Consider the following 20,753-nt stretch of genomic DNA (forward strand, 5'->3'; position numbering starts at 1 on the left):
AAACCCTGAGTGTTGCACAGATGAAGGTCTACAATATACTGAAAGGTTACATGCAAAAAACAGCTTTGGAATAATCTGTTGAAGAAACAATGAAGGTCACTTAGTGCAATTAAAAATGTTTGGGTTTGTGTGTGTGTTTTGTATGTTTGTAGATGTGTGTTGCATATTTAGGAAGGTCAATTCTGTCCCTGCAACAGTTCCCTTTGGAAAATAGGATGTGTATACGGAATGTAGGTATAGAATTCCTGAGCCCTTCTCACCTGCATGGGAACAGAGCCACAGTGCTCACCAAGAAAGTACACACAAGGATTTCAAAATGAAATCTCTTGGTCTGCTTTCACTCCCTCAACTCGCCCCTGTCCTTTTTTTCACACAGTAAAGGTAGGGATTATTCCCCAGATTCTATAAATGGTATGCAAATTTACATGTACAAAATTGCATGCTATTCTGAGATGCATACTCAACTAAATTGGCTAATGAACCAATTAGCACCAATAATTGTGCACTAACAATCAATTATTGGCATTAATTGGCAACAACTTGGATTTGCACACACATCTTTCTAAGTGTTATTCTATAAAGATCCGTGCGTAAATCTTATAGCATGCAAATCAAAAGGGGGTGTGGCCATGGGAGGAGCATGAGCAGGTCAGGGGCATTCACTAAAGATGCACACAGTATTACTGAGTAACGGGGATCCGCGTCTAACTTACATGCCAGGATTTACACCAAGTTTCAGTTGGTGTAAATTCTTGCTCCCAAAGTTTGGCATGGAAATCAGTTCTAAGCACTCATTTATAAATGGCATGCAACTTGGAGCACTATTTATAGAACAGCACTCTGCACAGATTTTCTTTGACACTCAAATTTGGACACCATTTATTGAATCTAGTCCTATGTGAACATCATCCATACTTTCTTTTTCCAATTTATATCTATATCTAAATATATATTGGTGAACATTTAGAATCCACTAATGCAGGAGAAAGTTCCTTCTTTCAGGAGATAGACACATGTATACCTGCATTAAAAATGTATGATTTCTCCCTCTGGTTCTCTGTACATTGCTTAAATATAATTTTGAAAAATAAGTGATGATATGGAGCTCAGAAGGAACAGACTTTGGAGAATGATTAGATATATTTCTGCATGGATAGGGTGGTATTTTTATTTTATTGTATTTCTTTATTCCAGTATTTATTTTGTCTCAGTCTTTCCAATTCCAGGCTGAGTCCATAGGTACATACACAGTTTATCGATCAATAACAAAAAATGTAAAACCACAATATAAAATTAGCCTCCTAGTGGAAGTGGTGACATACAGGCAGTAATAGAATTCAAGAAAGTATGAGATAAGCCCAGAAGATCAAATATTAGAATAAAGGGGGAGGAGTCTTAGCAATTTCTTCTGTTGTTGACTTTGCTTAGAAATGTAATTTTAAAGTATCTTGTTTTCTTCAAACATATAAGTATTTTGGTAAAGTCTAAGGGCCTCTTTTACCAAACTGCACCATCGATTCCCATGCAGCAATGCCATTCTAAGTGAATGCGCTTTGTTGACATTGCTGAGCTGGGAATCGCTAGCGTGGTTTAATAAAAGGGACCCTAAGTTAATTTACTCTTTCTGAGACCTGAGTTGTTTATATCTCACGCTGGAATTTGGACACACATGGAAGGTAATTTCATAATAGGGTGAAGATGCTTGTTCTGGTGCTTATTTTTTAAGCTTATTCTATAAAGAAAAGTAGGCAGAAACACTCACAGCAACCCTACAGGTGGGGCAAAAGCCCATGCCTACTTGTGTGCTAGAGCATGTGTAAAGTATAGAGGGGCATTTTTGATAAAACGTCTACATCCAATTTTGGATGTTTTGCTAGAAACATCCAAAATTCAAGTGGTGAACATAGCCGCTTTCGAACCTGAAAAACATCTATCATTTGGTTTGAAAATCACCTTTTTCCTATACGTTTTCTGCTCAATGCATTTTTCTTTTGGGATCATTTTGAAATATAAAACATCAAAGAAAAAAAATGTCCAAAAACCAGCCATTGGGATCAGCAACCACCTTAATCCCTCCAGTGGTTATTTGGTCAATTAGGATACCTTTTGGTCGTCTAGTTGTGATTGAAACAGCTCTAGCCAAAAATGTCTTAATTTTGGCCCTAGACATTTTCATTTCATTCCATTATTGCAGAAAATGTCTATCTTTTGATGCCAGAACATAAGAACATGAGAACAGCCATACTGGGTCAGACCAATGGTCCATCTAGTCCAGTATCCTGCTTCCAGCAGCAGCCAATTCATATCATAAGCACCTGACACAATCCCACACAGTAGCAAGATTCATGCTATAGATCCCAGGGACAAGCAGTGCTTTCCCCATGTCTAGGCCAAAAGCAGACTATGGACATTTCCTCCAGGAACTTGTCCAAACTTTTTTTAAACCCAGATACACTAACTGCTGTTACCACATCCTGTGGCAACGAGTTTCACAGCTGATATTCGGCAAAACACGATTTGAAAGTTAGCTTGTTCGTAAGTAGCTTTTAAGCTGCGCAGTAATGTGTTCCACAACTGTGTACTCAGGTAGGAGAAATTTGACGCATGCGTTAGTTTATATTTTAGGCCTTTACAACTGGGGAAGTGCAGATTCAGGAATGTTCGAGATGACCTTTTAGAGTTTCTGGGCGGCAGGTCTACAAGATCTGTCATGTAGGCTGGGGCATTTCCGTGAATGATTTTATGAACTAGAGAGCATATCTTGAACGTGATGCGTTCTTTAAGTGGGAGCCAGTGTAGCTTCTTCCTTAGGGGCCTTGCACTTTCGTATTTTGTTTTTCCGTATATGAGTCTGGCTGCGGTACATTGAACCTGCAAAGAAGTGGGAAAATGTGGGGTACAAATGTAACAAATAAATAAATACATTTTGAGTGAAAAACGTTTCCTCCAGTTCATTTTAAAAATAGTACCATATAACTTCCTTAAATGTGCCCTAGTCTTTGTACTTTTTGAAAGAGTAAAAAAACAATTGATTTAATTTTACCCATTTTACACTACTAAGTATTTTTTAGACCTCTATCATATCCCCCATTTAGCCGTCTCTTTTCCAAGCTAAAGAGTCCTAACCTTTTAAGCCTTTCCTCATATGAGAGGAATTCCATCCCCTTAATCATTTTGGTTGCCCTTCTTTGAACCTTTTCTAATTCCACTACATATATTTTGATATGGCAACAAGAACTGCACACAGTAGTCAAGGTGTGGTTGCACCATAAGCAATTCAGAGACATTATATTATTCTTGGTCTTATTTTCTATCCCTTTCCTAATAATTCCTAGCATCCTATTTTTTTTGTCTGCCAGATCTTTTTCTTGGGTGCTGACTCCTAAGGTGGATCCTAGCATCAAGTAACTATCATTTAGATCATTCTTCCCAACGTGCATCACTTTGCATTTGTCCACATTAAATTACATCTGCCATTTGGATGCCCAGTCTTTCAACTTCCTAAGGTCTTCCTGCAATTTTTCACAACCTGTATGCATTCTAATAACTCTGAATAGTTTTGTGTCATCTGCAAATATAATTAAATTACTTGTCATTCCCATTTCCAGATCATTAATAAATATGCTAAATAGCATTGGTCTCAGTACAGATCCTTGAGGTACTCCACTATTCACCCTCCTCTACTGAGAGAATTGGCCATTTAACCCTACCACTAGGAGTAGCCTAGTGGTTCGTGCAGTGGACTTTGATCCTGGGGAAATGAGTTCAATTCTCATTGTAGCTCCTTGTGACTCTGAGCAAGTCACTTAACCCTCAATTGCCCCTGGTACAAAATAAGTACCTGAATATATGTAAACCACTTCAAATGTAGTTGCAAAAACCTCAGAAAGGCAGTATATCAAGTCCCATTTCCCTTTCCCTCTTCTCTCTGTTAGCTAATACAGAACATTGCCTCCTATCTCATGACTCTTTAATTTTCTCATGTGGGACTTCGTCAAATGCTTTCTGAAAATCTAGATACACTTACATCTACCAGCTCACCTTTAGCCACATATTTATTCACACATTCAAAGAAATGAAGTAAATTGGTGAGGCAAGACTGCTCTGTCTCATTAAACTATATTTGTCTATGTGTTCAGTGATGTTATTCTTTATAATAGATTCCATGTCCCATCCATTTCTCGCCCAAAACACACCCCAACACACCCCCTTGAAATCTGGATGAACTGTAGAGCAAATTGTCTAAACTCAGGGTGTTGAAAATCGCAACTTGGACCTTTTTGAGAGAAAAACATTCTTCTGCCACCTTATGATTTTTTTGGACTTTTTTCTGTGTTGAATATGAGCCCAATAGTATTCCATAACACACATACATATTTATTTGCATTGTCCACACTTCACCCAAACTCCTCTCATGCACATGCTCACTACAAAGTACACAGAAAAAGATAGAAGGAATCCTCATGGAATCTCCAACCCCCCGTTTACTAAGCCGAGCTAGCAGCTGTTGGTGTGGTAATGCCGACACAGCCCATTCACTTTGAATGGGCTGTGTCGACATTGCCGCACAGCAGCTGCTAGCATGGCTTAGTAAACAGGGGAACAGTACACTCCATTTAAGTGCACGTTGGATAAGCGCAAGCTCTGTTTAACTGCATGCCGTACTTCGGTCCTGTTTTTGGCGCCAACAATTTCTATGGGGACAAACTTTGGCTTAGCTCACCACTGATAAGTGCAAGATTCGCTTATATGCAATATTACTGATGTCATCTGATTGGGTCTGCAGGTTTTGATCAAGGGATTCTCTGAAACAGTTGACTTCCTTCCATATAGCAAAGAGTACTTTATCATCATTATTGTCATTATGAACTACATTAGAAATAGTGCTGTCTATTTCACCACTTGCATCTTCATCATTATCTTCATTATTATCATGTTATCCAATTACAAAGAAGGCTTTCACAAAGTTGGAATCGCTGTCCTTTGTTATTCAAACAGTTTTTTGTCTGATAGCAAACTCTGTTTGAATATCTTCAAGAAATGAGGCAAGAATGTCAAATGTTTGGGAACCCTTCAGTCTGAAGGCCAGACAAGGAGACTTTCAGGCTTATTTTTGAAAGAGAAGGTCACCCATCTTTCGACACAAATCGCAAGACGGGAGTCCTTCTCAGAGGGTCGCCCAAATAGGCATAATCGAAAGCCGATTTTGGGCGGGGATGACCAAAGTTCACGGGGGCGTGTTGGAGGCATAGCAAAGGCAGGACTGGGGTGTGACTAACACATGGGTGTCCTCGACCGATAATGGAAAAAAGAAGGGCGTCCCTGACGAACACTTGGACGACTTTACCTGGTCCTTTTTTTCTTACGACCAAGCCACAAAAATGTGTCCTAAATGACCAGATGACCACCAAAGGGAATCGGGGATGACCTGCCCTTACTCCCCCAGTGGTCACTAACCACCTCCCACCCTCAAAAAGAATTTAAAAAAATATTTTTTCCAGCCTCTATTTCAGCCTCAAATATCATACTCAGCTCCATGACAGCAGTATACAGGTCCCTGGAGCAGTTTTAGTGGGTGCAGTGCACTTCAGGCAGGCGGACCCAGGCCCACCCCCTCTACCTGTTACACTTGTGGTGGTAAATGTGAGCTCTTCAAAACCCACTGTACCCACATGTAGATGCCCCCCTTCACCCCTTAGGGCTATGGTAGTGGTGTACAGTTGTGAAGAGTGGGGTTGGGGGGGAGGGTTGGGGGCTCAGCACACAAGGTAAGGGAGCTATGCACCTGGGAACAATTTCTGAAGTCCACTGCAGTGCCCCCTAGGGTGCCCGGTTGGTGTCTTGGCATGTCAGGGGGACCAGTGCACTATGAATGCTGGCTCCTCCCAAGACCAAATGGTTTGCATTTGGTTGTTTCTGAGATGGGCGTCCTCGGTTTCCATTATCGGTGAAAATCGGGGATGACCATCTCTAAGGACAACCATCTCTAAGGTCGACCTAAATTTCATGATTTGGGCATCCGTATTATCAAAACAAAAGAAGGACGCCCGACCCTTCGCCGGGACGTCCTGCGAGGACGTCATCAGGAAAACTTGGGCATCCCTTTTGATTATGCCCTTCTTTGTCTCTACAGATGCTATTAATCCAATGGACAGTCACCCCAAAGCAAAATGTCCCATGGGATGACCTCTGTTGTGATAGAGACATAGGGATAAGGGATGGGATTTGATATACCACTTTTCTGTGGTTACAGTCAAAGCAGTTTACATATTGGGCTAGATTCTATATATGGTGCTGAAAAAAGTTCTATTGTATAAGCTGCACATTTGTACCAACTGAAACATGGTACATATATATATCAGTGTTTCTTCCTTACTTTTCTGCACACCACAAAGTACACACCATCAAATCATGGCGTGGTACTTTTCTACCACCTGGATATTCTAAAAGAGACCACTTATACATTGTGAGGATCAGAGAAACCACAGAGCCCAGAATGCAGGGAGGGAGAGAGAAAAGCCAGAGTGGAAAAACTACAGATCCCAGAATGCATTGCGGGAGGGGCGGAGGCAGAAGCGTAGACAACACAGATGTCAGACTGCCTGGAAGAATAGGAGAGATCAGGACAAACGAGTACCTGAGCCGCAGGAGAAGGAAAGAGAGGGGGCTGATTGGGAGATGGAATCAGCTGAGGAGAGGGTGGAACACCTGAGGGAGGGGGTGGAGAATGAGGGAATGGAATGGGAGGAGTTGGAGCAGGTAGAAGGAGAAGGTGTGGAAGAGGAAATGGAGGTGGGAGAGGAAGTTGCTGGAGAAGAAGAGTGACTTCTAGAGGAGCCCAAAGTAACAAGAAAAGAATAATAGCCAGGAGAGAACCGGCGGGTGGATGTCAAGAGGTAAAGTGTTGACAGATGAGGGTGGTGGATCTTTAAAGCCTGGCTAAGCTGTGCTGTGTAAAGAGTCTAGCTAAGCTGAACTGTTTTAAGGACTTGCTGAAGAGGGCTGTGTTTGAAAGCTTGGCTAGCTGAACTTTGTTGGAAAGCCTGGCTAAGCTGGGCTGTGTTTAAAGCCTAGCTAAGTTGAACTGTTTTGAGGCCTTGCTGAAGAGGGCGGTGTTGGAAAGCTTGGCTAGCTGAACTTTGTTGGAAAGCCTGGCTAGCAGAACTTTGTTTAAAAAGACTGGCAAGCTGAACTGTGTTGCACCGCCTTGCTAGCGGAACTGTGTGGCGGTGAGAGCGAACTGCCCTGATGAGTGTGGAGTCGGAAGCAGACAGCACGGATAAGGGAGAGAGACAATTACATGGCCGAGAGAAGCGGCTGACAACATACATGTAAATGAGTAAATCACTAGAATTTATGTTCTTTCCTGCCACCTACAACTAGGCAGATCCTTATAGAATTACGCCTTTCGTGCAGAATTTTCAAAGCCGTTCCCACACATAAAACAGAAAATGAAAATGGTTTATAACAAAAATTTCTGGAGTTTATAAAGGTAATAGTTTGCACATTCTGCCATTTCATACATATTATTGGTATCTCTCTGACCAATCAGAATGAGCTGCCATCCAGCGTTCATGTCAACATGACATCACAAGCCCTCTAGGCACAGTACCCCTTTTTATATAGAGAAAAGAGAAGCCTCATATGTATCACTGTTTATACTGCTGTACAATGTAGGATGGATGTATAATATTGTATTAGATATTATGGGGCCCTATTACAAAGCTGCGATAAAAAGTGGCTTTAGCAAGCCCTTCTGTGGGTCTTTCACTCGCACTGAGACCATGACTGACTTTCTATTCTCCCCATTGATGGCCATGCGCTAATGTTGCCATTAGCACATGGCCATTAAAAGATTAGGGCGTGAGTACTTACCACCACCCATTTTGTAGGGAGTAAAGGGCTCACGCACTAATCACATACTAACCATTTAGCATGGAACAATGTAGCTGGGCTAAGTGATTAGTATAGATATGCCCACTCTCCACCCCCAGAGATGCCCCGGAGCCCAAAAATAAAAAATATTTTTTAGGGTGTGGGTAGCATGTGTATATTGGAAACTTACCTGGGATGCCTCAATGCACCCTGCGATAAACCCTTTTAACTTGCTATTAGCACGCATTAGTGCTTACTGCAGCTTAGTAAAATAACCCCTATGATCTGATGCCATAATGCCCTGAAGGGCAAGTAGAGATGCTAGAGGTATGCAACCAAATATTTTCATTTTGTTTTTTAGTTTTTGTGCTGTTTATGGGAATTCTCATTTTGTTATTTTTATTTTCTCTTTTCAGGGTAATATTGTAAACGGTAGAATGTACGTTATTCACAAATATTGTGCACTATTTGTAAAGAGTGTGCATTCTTTCCAGAGAGAGGATGCCATTTCCTAAACATGAAAAAAACACGCATTTTTAGGATTTTTCAGGTTTTGCAGCAAGTGGGAAATTTGAAAATTGCTCTGATGGAGGGATAGTGCTACTACTACTACTACTACATTCTTTATTGTGCCTATAGCGCTACTAGACATACACAGCACTGTACACAAACACGTGAGAGATGGTCCCTGCTCAACTGAGCTTAGAAATCTATTCAAGACAGACAAACAGGCTAAATAAGAGAATTAAAGAGATGAATAAAGGATTACATTTTAAAAGCAGCCTCAAAATGATGGGCTTTAAACCTGGATTTAAATAGGGCCAGAGGTGGAGCATGATGTACTGACTCTGAAAGTCTGTTCCTGGTGTGTTGCATAGCAGGATAAAAGGAACAAAGCTTGGAATTGGCTATGGTGGAGAAAGGCAAAGGTAAGAGTGATTTATCTGAGAAGGGATATAGGAAGAGATAAGAGAGGAGAGATACTGGGGAGTTGCAGAATGAATGCACTTGTAGGTCCATAAGAGAAGTATCCCTAACCACACCCTCTCCAAAGAACATCACACGATGTGATACCCGCCAGAAAGCTTTCTCTGGAGCAGCCCCCACACTCTGGAATGCACTCCCTGAAAAGCTTTGCTTAACACAAGACTATCTCTACTTCAGGAAGCAAGTGAAAGCTTGGCTCGTCAACCCGAACTTTAATGGAAGAAGTAACTAACATGCTAGTCATACACACACACACACACACACACACACACACACACACACACACACACACACACACACACACACACACACACACACACACACACACACTGACATTGGCTGCACATACTATATAGCAGGACATGTTTATCCACTCCTACCTTAGCTAATATTCAAGCAACTTTCTGACCTCATTTGCAACTATCCTTAAGTTAGTACCTGATTTTCTTACTCCTGTTACTCTATCTTATCTATCTATATTTGCTTATACCCTATGCTGTCTATTAAAATGTTTTATTGCATTGACATTGTGATGTAGCATACTATTACTTTGTAGTGTTATTTGAATATTTTTACTGCTGTAATTGTCTATTGCTTATATTTGACCTATTCTTGTGGTACGCTGCCTTGAGTAAATTCCTTCAAACATACGGTAAATAAATCCTAATAATAAATAAAAATAAGCTGTATGTGAAAATGGATAGGGAGCCAGTAACTTAAGAAGACGTTATGTGTTAAATTGTGCATGTTACCACATGCTTTTAGCTCACTTAAGTAAATAGGCCTCTACAAGAGAGATACAAATTGAAATATATGTTCAGTGTTCTAGTAACCATGTTGGTCCTAAAGAAAACTGTAGTCTTTGGAAGATCTGATTCCTTTTAAAGGCCTATAAAAATGATGTTGCAATACAAAGCTTTTAAAGATTGTATAGGAAGTGTCATCTGCAGAAGGACCTGGTGTGGTTTCAAAAGCTCATGAACATCAGTATTTTTAAGAGAGAATGCCTATCTGTTTGTCTTCCCTATGTATAAGTTTTAGTTTCAGAGACCCATACACATAGCCTTCTACAAATTAAAACTCCATGTGAATTTAAGGTAAATTGTCAAACTGAAAAGAAGAATATTAGGTGGAGTGAACACTACCACTGTCTCCACTGCTCTTGGAAGACTGCAAGAAAAGTGGATGACAGCTGCAGCAAGTCAAGGGTCCCCAAGCCCCCATCATCCAAAGAACAGCAGACAGTGGCAGTGAGTCAAGGGGATAGCAGGGGGCTCAAGGCCTGTCACCCAAGAACAGTAGGTGGCATCTTCCATGGATCTTCATCGGACAGGATCAAATTCCTAACACTTGAGTTCCGCTGCTGCTATAGTCCAAAATGGTTCTGGCTGACCTGAGGCCTGCCCCATTTGGGAGTACTGTAATCCAGAGAAAGATCAACTATGAAGTTAGGTCTGAGTCTTGTCAGTATACTGATATGAGTAAACTATGACATCTCCTGTAATTAGCCCACAGAGAAGTGTCATATGTAAAATATGTTGAATAGCATAGAAGCCAATGTTGATCCCTGTGGAAGTCATAATAGAGTTTTTGGTAACATTACTCACCATCGATAAACTGTGATGAAACTGGGAAGAAATTGATGAAGATGCAAAATATCACAAGATTCAATGATTTTCCCAAGCATGTCATTCTGAGGATTTTTTCTGTAACCGGAACTAAGCTAAAAATAAATAAATAAAATTAACCCAGATGTACATTTCAGAAATATGCAATAATATGAGCACATATAGGTAAATCTCTTGAAGAACACCATGTTTGCTGTCAGCCATAAATATTTTAACTTCTGCTTGCTATATATGTTTCCTCAATTACACTCCTCTACTCTATTACACTGAAACAGAACAAGAGGCTATTTTCAAACTCGCCATACATCTGCAAAGTCCATGAGTACTTTTTGTCAATGGCCTTTCATCAGTTTTCAAAATAAAAGTATTCACTTACTTTTACTTTGAAAATTGCCAAAGGAAAAGCACCCAATGACAATTGCCCTCCTTTTTCTGGTAAAGTACCTATTTTTAGATCTTTTAGAAGTGATTTGGGAAAACAATTTTATTATGAACGGGATTTTAGTGATGACAGTTCTTTATACGGCATACCAGCTGATAGGAATTGATCAGTTTTTCGTATGGTTTCCAATACAGAGGGTAGGGTTAGCACATGTCTACTTTTATCTCTGTTGAACACAGCCTTCTTGTAACTTTCAGCATTAGACAATTTTTGCCGACAGTGCATCTCTGAGATGATCATTTTTTGGATTAATGGTCATTTTCAAGACCTCCTTTAGTGGTTCACTCTTTGAAGATAGACACTTAGTATACATTGAAAAGACTCCCGAGGCAAACACGTCTGTGCCAAAACACAGTGCGGTGTTGAGTCATCATTACGAATCACCAATAAAAGTTTCAGGTTCATATTGGGCATGCCTTGGTCTGTGTTTGAAGTGCTCGGATCTGTCTCCACTCTTTCTTCCCTGCTGCATTCTTCCTTGTGGGATTCTGGTGTTCTTTTCACATCTGTGGTTTGTCTGCATTTCATCATTTGATGGGGAACTAGTTCCACATCAGCTCTTACACATGCTCAGTAGCACATATGGAGTGCCATTTTTAAAATGACATCTAAGTCGGACTTTGGACGTTTTGTGCTAGATATCCAAAATCTGAATAGGAAATATAGCCATTTTTGAAAAAGCGAAACATTTTTTTTCAAAAATGCCATTTGTAACAAGATTTGTCCTCTGTTCATTTATCTTTTCAGGTCATTTTTGGAAAAAAATGTACAAGTGAAAAACATAGAAAATCAAGCCATTGGGATGTAGGAGGGGCCAGCATTTTTAGCAAACTGATCTCCCAGACATCCTAGGAAAGCAATGGGACAGCCTAGGGGGCACTGCTGTGGACTTCATATAAATGCTCCCAGGTACATATCTCACTATTGCTCTCTTATCTTGTCTGCTGAAACCTCCAAAATCCACCCAAACCCCACTATCCTCAACTGTGGACCACTACAATAGCCCTTATGGGTGATGGGGGCACCTATATGTGGGTCCAGTGGGTTTCTGGTGAGTTTTGGAGGGTTCACAGTTTCCACCACAAGTGTAACAGGTAGGGGGAGATATGGGCCTGGGTTCACGTATCTACAGTGCATTGAACTCACCACTGCACTACTTGAGGGACCTGTACGCTGCTCTTGTGGACCTGGCTATAACATCTGAGGCTGTCACAAAGGCTAGTATGTACTGTTTTTATTCACATCTTTGGGGGGGGGGGGGGGTCAGTGACCACTGGAGGAGTAAGGGGGGGTCATCCCTGATTCTCTCCAGTGGTTTTCTGGTCATTTAGGGCACCTTTTTGTGCCTTAACAGGTCTAGACATTTTTGTTTAGTTTCATTATGGCTGTAAAAGGTCCAAGTGCTCTAAGCCTGCCCTAATCCTGCCTCTGCAACACCCCCAACATGCTCCCTTGTGATTTGGATGCACTGCAGATGAAATGCATAGATAAACGTCTGCAAACTAGGTTTCAAAAATACCAATTTGAACATTTTGAGAAGAAATCCATCCAAATGGTGCTTTATGACACTTTTTGGACATTTTTCTCTTTTGAAAATGAGCTCCATAGGTTTTAAAAAGTAATCATTTCAGCAAGGCTTTGCATGAAGGATTAAGGGAGTCATTCTGCCAAATTCAATAAAGTTTTTGTCCACTTTCAATGTGAAGCCACTTTAAAATTGTAGCCTCATTACTTAATTGGTGACTTTTACACATATAGGTTTGTAACACGGGACATCTACATATGGAAGTACTGACACACATGAAATTTGTGGAATCTCCACTTCTATGCAGAAGCTGCCAGATTCATGCTATTCATTTTGTCAACATGTACATCTGTAAAATGGCTGCTCCTGCCGCACATGCCAGGTATTACAAGTGAACTGCAGGTATTTTAGAAATGCCTCTACTGCAGCAGATCCTTTTCTAAAAATTATTCATGGAGAGACCCCATTCTACATGTCAGACCTCATAGGCTTACCAATAAGGAATACAAAAAGATCATCACGCACTTTCTTGAACCTCCATTACCCCAGATGCAAAGGACTTAAATATAAATCAATTTATGCATCCAGCTTCTCCTATATTTGCACGCAACTGTGGAATGCATTACCAACTGTCATAAAAACTATGCACGTTTTGATAGATTTCCGTATACTACTAAAGACTAATTTGTTCAAAGAGACCTACCTAAAAGATACTTCATAAATGACCAGACATCAAAACTTATCAAAACAAGTTAATATTGAACTCTTTCTATTTGTTTACTTTATTAACCTTATTACTGTTGAATCTTCTACTTTTACCCTTGATCTTTAAAGCATGAATTGAACTGTATATCTTCTCCATATACTTGCACTTTAAATATAATAATATTCTGCATTTCTCATTCCGGAATGGTAATCGCCATTACGGCATAATGTAAGCCACATTGAGCCTGCAAATAGGTGGGAAAATGTGGGATACAAGTGCTACAAATAAATAAATAAATAAAATATCACCAAATTGAGCACAACCCAATCTGGATGACTCAATTTTGATTTGTATAAGTTATGCAATATAGGGCTTAGTATGTCTTTGGCTAAATCTCTATCCATCATGTCTTCCTTCAATGGTGGTCTATAGACCACAGCAAAAGAAACTACAGAACCTCAGGGGATGATCCCTGCACAAAGCCTTAGGAAGTTCTGCACATTGTCCCCCAAATTTGCTAAAAAATGTGCATGTAATTTAATTAACATTTAACGATTGATATTCAAGTTTCCTCAGTAATCACAAAATCTTTCAGATCTCTTTGGAAACTAAAAAGGGTCAGACCCTATTTCTCATCAGAAACATTCAGACTATTGGTACAATCATTAACATTATCCCAATTCTATTATTGTAATGCCATATATGCTGGCTGTAAGGAATACCTGTTGAAAAATCTCCAAACAGCTCAAAACACTGCAGCCAGGTTCATATATAAAATCTCTCATTTTGAAAGTGCTTCCCCTTTATTTATTAAATTACATTGGCTTCCCATCAAAGCAAGAATCACATTCAGCTCCAGATTATATGGTACCATTAATAAACTTACCTCAAAGAAACATTAAATATGAGGCAAGAAACTATCTCAGATTACACCTCCCAAATTGCAAAAAAGTGATCTACAAAACTGTCCACTCTACAGACTTCTCTTACCTAGGAACCAAATGGTGGAACTCCTTACCACCCAAAAATAAGAAATATACAGGAATATACTAGACTATGCAAAATCCTCAAATCGTTACTTTGCAAACAAACCCTCACAAAGAACAACCATATCTTAAGCAATTAATTAATACCTGAATTGGTTATTACTCTGTTTACCATTAACATTCTCTTTGCTTCATGTACAATTTCTCATTCATAATAGATTTTCTAAATGTTAAACATGCATAGCTATCCCAGTATGTTTATGATACTGTATTGTAAAATTGGATTCTTACAACAAATTACTTTCTTATGCATTATTCTTTGTTATGTATCCTATACTGTTTATTGAAAGCCACATTGAACTCAAACTTGTTTGGGATAATGTGGGATATAAATGTCACAAATAAATTAATTAATTAATGAGCCAATTACCTTGATTGGTTTTTTAATAAGTAATAATCGGCACTAATTTGTATCAATTAAAATGTATGCACATAAATTTAGGCATGGGATACACACCTAAATTTTATGTGTTTGTCAAAAAAATGGGGTGCGGAAATGGGAGAGTCATGGGTAGATCGGGGGCATTATTTTCAGTTCCACGCGTTGTTATAGAATAACATGGGATTCATATCTAATTTAGGTGCGGGCATTTGTACCATATCTCCATTGATGTAAATGACCATGTCTAAAGTTAGTTGTGGTTCCCGGCCATAAACACTATTCTGTAGAATAGAGCTGATCATGTTTTTTGTGCCGATCTTTTAGGCACCATTTATAGAATTCAGTCCTGTATGTATGGCATGAGTAAACTGAGATTTGAGTCATATCTGAAACTGAAATTTATATAATTATTTTTAATTCATTAATTGAATACATCATTTGTCTGTCAGCATGTTGATCTCTCTACAGCCGTTTATTTCCCCATAACATTTGTTTTTTAGTCTTAATGTAAATGCAAAACTGTTCCAAAGATCAGTGTGCTAATAGTTGAAAAAAAGAAAATATAGCAACTAACAATGAGTTAACCAGTAGATTAAAAGATCACTGCTTCTAGTAGCTCAATCTTTATCCCGAAACATGATGCTTCATGAGTTAACATTTAGCTGAAGGGCATCAGGGAGAGGATGAGCCAGTTCTAGGCTTCTGTTTTCCAATTGACTTGTATGGACTTGTCATGCCTTTCTAGTAGTAAGATCATTCAAACTGTCAGATACAAGAATCAGATGTTTCTCTTCAGTATACATATTTTCCTTTTTACTAAGGATTTCCATGAAGAGAAAGAAAGTCAATTTTTCAATCCCTCTGGATTTGTTGCTTTTTTTTTTTGTTTGTTTTGGTTTTGTTTCTGTTTTTGTGTGTGTGTGTGTGTGGGGGGGGGGGGGGGGGGGGGTTAACAGAGTATTTTATGAAAATGTTCCAATATTTAGCAGGCCTCTATAAAGTACATTAAGGTGCAGTTTTCTATAGAAAATTAAATCCAAGGAGAAGGAGTTATGATATGAAGCTGGAAGGAGGCAGCCTCAGAAGACATATAAAGAAATATTTATTTACTGAAATGTTAGTAGATGTCTGGAAGAACCTATATGCAAATATTTTGACAGAATTTAAGCATTTGTAGAATAAATATAGTTGGCAGTGTTAGCAACAGGGTTGAGAAACTGGGTATAAGAAATGCAGTGGACTGAGCATTGACTTGGATATGAAGAGTGATATGATCTCATCTACCCAAAGCAGCAGTGCACCAAAGAGAGAATACAACACAACTGACTTAAATAAAGAGTGATATTCCTGAAGGTGTTGAAGCTTCTATGGTTGACAGGTAGACTACATCCTTAGATAAATGGTGTAATGATGATGGAAAGGGAAGCAAGAGACAGCCTGGGAGAGTCAGTCAGCCTTTATCTACTGCCATCTACTTTGTTAATATAATATGGATGATGGCAAATACATGGTTTGAGAGGGATTTTTGGTCTTCTTCTTCAATAATCTCCCCACTTTTCCCCAGACAACATGCTGAAGTTGCTCATGGAACCTTGACTGGTCCAGGAGCTGGAAGGACACCGCCATAGGAGCCACCACAGCAAATCATATTTCTTTGCATACTTACAATTCCCATTCTGGCTTGCCTTGGTGCTGAGAGAAAGCTAAGCCTCCCTCACAATTCATGTTTTCCTCTAAACAACCTCATCAAAATGTTGTTGATAGTTTTGAACCAAGCAAAAAATCAACCAGTGATCAGTGAGCTGGTATCGGTACTAGGTGATAACTAATGTTAGTACTTCTCATTTGTGCAATCCTATTACATTCAGAAGAGCATATGCCATACCATTTCCTCATTTTACAAATTCTATTATACAATTATTGTTTTAATATAAGTAGTACTTACTGTTTTAGATGTTACCAGGATTATATTCCAGTAAGCCATAAGATGTATGCTCTTTGCCAATCACCAAGTAAGATCATTTTACTTTTAGTAAAATGAGTAAATGCAATTGAACTACCCACTGATGTTGTAGATATGTCAATCCAGTCAGTGTATTGTATTGGTGTATTTTCCAAAGAATACCTCTGGCTTGAAATGTTCTCTTCTAAGCAGATACTGAGGATTGGGAATGCTTAAGACTGCACAGTGTGCCTGGATGTTGAACAATATATGATTCATTAATGTGGCATATAGAAACACACCTGCAAAGATTACAGGTTACATTCAAGAGAAGAGAAATGAGTCATTCAGATTTTGGAATATGTATCAGTAGGGCTCTACTATGTATAACTCTCAGAAAATTACAGAATAGGGCAGAGCTCAGGTTAAAGTTCTTGGGGATAAGAGAAGGTAATTAGGCAATAGAGGTTTCTGAAACTTTGCTTGTTATTAGAGTGATTCCCTGAATTGCAGTGCTTGAAAGATGCTAATACACAAATCTTTTTCAGAAATGGGAAAGCAGTTAAACTAGAGGACATAAATGGAGTTTACAGGTTGTAGATTTAGGAGTGACATCAGAAAATACTTTTTATAAGAAAAGAGAGGAGGATGCCTGAAATGCGCTCCCAGTGGAGGTGGTGGGGCAAAAACAGTGACAGAATTCAAGAACGTGTGGAATAAACAAGAGGATCCTTATTCTTAAATGACCTAATTGCTACTGATGTGTTATGATGGGCAGGGGTGGTGCTTCGACAACAACTCCAGTAGTTGGGGAGTAAGGCCAGTGCCAGACAGATTTCTTTAGTCTGTGTCCCAAAACTGGCAAAAACAAATGGGTTGGCGTGGGCTTTGATGGCTACTCCAGTAGTTGAGAAGTGAGGCAGCGCTGGGCAGACTTCTATGGTCTGTGTTCCAAAAATGGCAAAGACAGATCATGATCAAGTACACATATTTTATACCACATTGGAAATGTCGTGTACCTCAGTGGAAGAGGTGAAAACATCTTAAGGTTGAAATTGATGAGTAAAATGTTGTTTACAATACTGTTGGATTGTTGGCTTAGTCGTGTGGTTGCATCAAATATATAACTACCTATATGTGGTTGGCATGGTGACAAGTTGCCAGCTTCCCTGTTTTAATGCCTATGTTCAATCATGAAGGCAGGGTGTAGCTGAGGCCATCTTGTTGGGCTGACAGTATGAACTGTGCAATTCTTTGTCTGCAGTCATTTATTATGTTACTGTGTACAAGGAGAACGATGAATAAAAAAAGTTGCCTGGCTAAGTTTCCAAACATTTGGTGTATTGCTTTATTATTTTTGGCTTACCTAGGGGGATTGGGGCAAGGCTAGACTTTTACTGGAAGAATAGCAGAGGCAGATCCAACCATCGGTAGAAATACTGTATTAATTAGCACTGGGTGCAATGATTCAACAGTTATTTTTAATTTCTTTGGTCTTCACAGTGGCAACCACACTGCTGTTAAGAAGACAAACCAGCCAAATATCTATTCTTTGAATGGCTGCAAGAAGGACCCTCTAGAACTCTTCAAAATTCTTCACAAGCGGGTTGGAGCAGTGTGACATATACTCCTCTGGAAGAGTAAGGGGGAGTCATCCCTGATTCCTTCCAGTGGTCATCTGGTCATTTAGGGCACCTTTTTGTGCCTTATTCGTTCTAAAAACAGGTCTAGACCAAAACGTTGAAGTTGTAACCCTAGGCATTTTTGTTTTGTTCCATTATGGCTGTAAAACATCCAAGTGTTAGCAATGCCCTAAGCCCATTCCTAAAACACTGCCAACACCCCCCCCTTCTGATTTGGACACACTGCAGATGAATTGTATAGATAGATGTCTGCAAAATAGGTTTTCAAAATACTGATTTGGATGTTTTAAGAAGAAATTTGTCCAAATGCTCCTTTATGACACTTTTCTCTTTCACAAATGAGCCGCAGGATCTCTAAGGGAGTGAAAGGAGGATAGAATGAATGGGCAGACTGGATAAGTCATATTGTCATTATCTGCTTTCATTTTCTATGTTTAGGAATTTAAGAAGACAATGAATTAAGTTGAAATATATGAAAGCACAAAGGAGGATTTTTGGACCAATGATACGAACTGTGATGTGAGATACAGCAAACACAGCTTTCATTAGAATCACTAAGGTAATTTCCTTCCATAAAAATCACCAAGTAAGAAAGCGCAGGGTACAAATGTAATAAATAATAATAATACGACTTCTTGCCCTTTAGAAAAATGCTGAAAACTCATCTCTTTAAGCAAACCTACCCTAATGCCCCAACCTAATCTCATCAACCTCCACTCCCAATTCTGTTCTCACTTAAATACCAACCTCCCATCCTTCTCTTTCCTTCTCTCCTTAATTTTATCCCTCCTTACCCCTTTTCTCCCAAATTACACTATCCTATCCTGTCTACCCTCTTTTATCCTAGTCATATATTATCTAGCTCAACTTATCATACACTAATAAGCCTGACTTTATGTTGTTTTACTACTGTTTTATTGAAAATTCTATTCTTAACTTTGTATTTCAAATGACTATGTAAGCCGCATTGAGCCTGCATTGTGTGGGAAAGTGCGGGGTACAAATGTAATAAATAATAATAATTATTTTCATAAATTTCAATTAAACACACTTAAGAACATACATAAAAATTTAATGTTCCAAAAGAGTCACATTAAACATATTTTGAGTGAAATAATTTTATTTCTATGGTGAATACACAATGAAGGTTATCAAGCAAGTTTATTTATTTAGGGGTCCTTTTACCAAGCTGCGGTAAAAGTACCACTGTGGTGAAGTCAGCACATGGGTTTGCCGTGCACCCAGGCCCCCTATTACCGCAGCGGGTAAAAAGAGGTTGTTTTTTTAAACGGAAATGGCCATGCAGTAAGTTAAGCACTTGCCATGCAACCATTTCCTGGGGGAGCCCTTACCACCTCCTACTTAGGAAATGGTAAGGACTTCCGTGCTAACCCAACTGTAACTGGGCAGCGTGTGGCGCCGTCCAATTACTGCTGGGTAAGACCCAGGCACAAAAAAAAAATTCTAAGCACCAGAAGTGGCATGCGACACATACTGGAACTACCACTGGTAGGGCCGATTTGACATTTACCATTGCTGCAGTAAACCTACCGCGGCTTTGTAAAAGGGTCCCCTTAGTTATTTTTATGTATGAATATATGTATTTATTGGGATTTATTAACTGCCTTTATGAAGATAGTCACCCATTTATGGTCAGCAAGAAGCAGCCATAAAAACTGAGACGCTTAGAATAGAAGAAAAGAAAAGAAAGAAAGCTATATGCAAAGAACTTGAGTTGGACATTGTTATGGAGATGCTCCAGCAAGAGAAGGAATCAGCTGCCATTGAGGCCTAAGTTAAGGTACTTGAAGCAGTCACAAAGCAGGATGACAGAGCCAGCTTAGCCACATTATAGCAGAAGATTCTGGCCAGCAAATTGCAGCCTATGTGAAGTCTGACTCAGAAAAACCATCAGATTTAGAGAAAGTGCATCCCTCTACACCAGAGTCTAGCTCGCCTGAAAGAAGCAAGCCTAAGGCAAAGCATGCCATGGAGGTGAACCACCACCATAGCTGTCCACACGCTCGCACACATACAGATGTACTACCACTGGCTCAACGTCCAGGAAAGCACACTGAGTGAAACACTTGACTTCAACCACAGACTCTGCTGCCACACAGGAATTGGGTTCAGATAAAGGTTGAGCAGTTGTGCCAAGGGAGGGCATCAGCTAAATTCTCTATGATTAAACAAGATACACCAGTGAAGCGCTAGAAAAAGCAATCACACGTGCAAACAAAAATGATTGGCTTTTTTATAATCATTTGGATTTACTACTTATCGCTATAGTGCTACTAGACGTACGCAGCGCTGTACATTTGAACATGAAGAGACAGTCCCTGCTTGAAAGAACTTACAATCTAATCGGAACAAACAGGACAAATAAGGGATAAGGGAATCACTAAGGTGGGAAAGATAATATATACAAGGGTACTGTACAAGTGAATAGGGGTTAGGAGTTAAAAGCAGCATCAAAAAGGTGGGCTTTTAGCCTAAATTTGAAGATGGCCAGAGATGGAGCTTGACGTACTGGCTCAGGAAGTCCATTCCAGGCATATTGTACAAATTTGCAGCCCC

General features: G+C 39.5%; 1 protein-coding gene across 1 annotated transcript in view; it reads right to left on the minus strand.

Moving 5' to 3' along the window:
• Window positions 1–16,730, minus strand: part of ADGRF4 (adhesion G protein-coupled receptor F4) — a 71,585-nt gene extending 54,855 nt beyond the window's left edge. Inside the window, exons 1-2 of the mRNA XM_030198791.1 lie at window positions 16,537–16,730; window positions 10,470–10,585 (exon numbers count right to left, since the gene is read on the minus strand). Of these exons, the coding sequence (XP_030054651.1) occupies window positions 10,470–10,554 (85 nt within the window). The 5' untranslated portion in view covers window positions 10,555–10,585; window positions 16,537–16,730. The remainder of the gene's footprint in view (window positions 1–10,469; window positions 10,586–16,536) is intronic.
• Window positions 16,731–20,753: the final 4,023 nt, after the last annotated feature.

This window comes from Microcaecilia unicolor, chromosome 3 (assembly GCF_901765095.1).
Source record: "Microcaecilia unicolor chromosome 3, aMicUni1.1, whole genome shotgun sequence".
NCBI classification, from domain to species: Eukaryota; Metazoa; Chordata; class Amphibia; order Gymnophiona; family Siphonopidae; genus Microcaecilia; species Microcaecilia unicolor.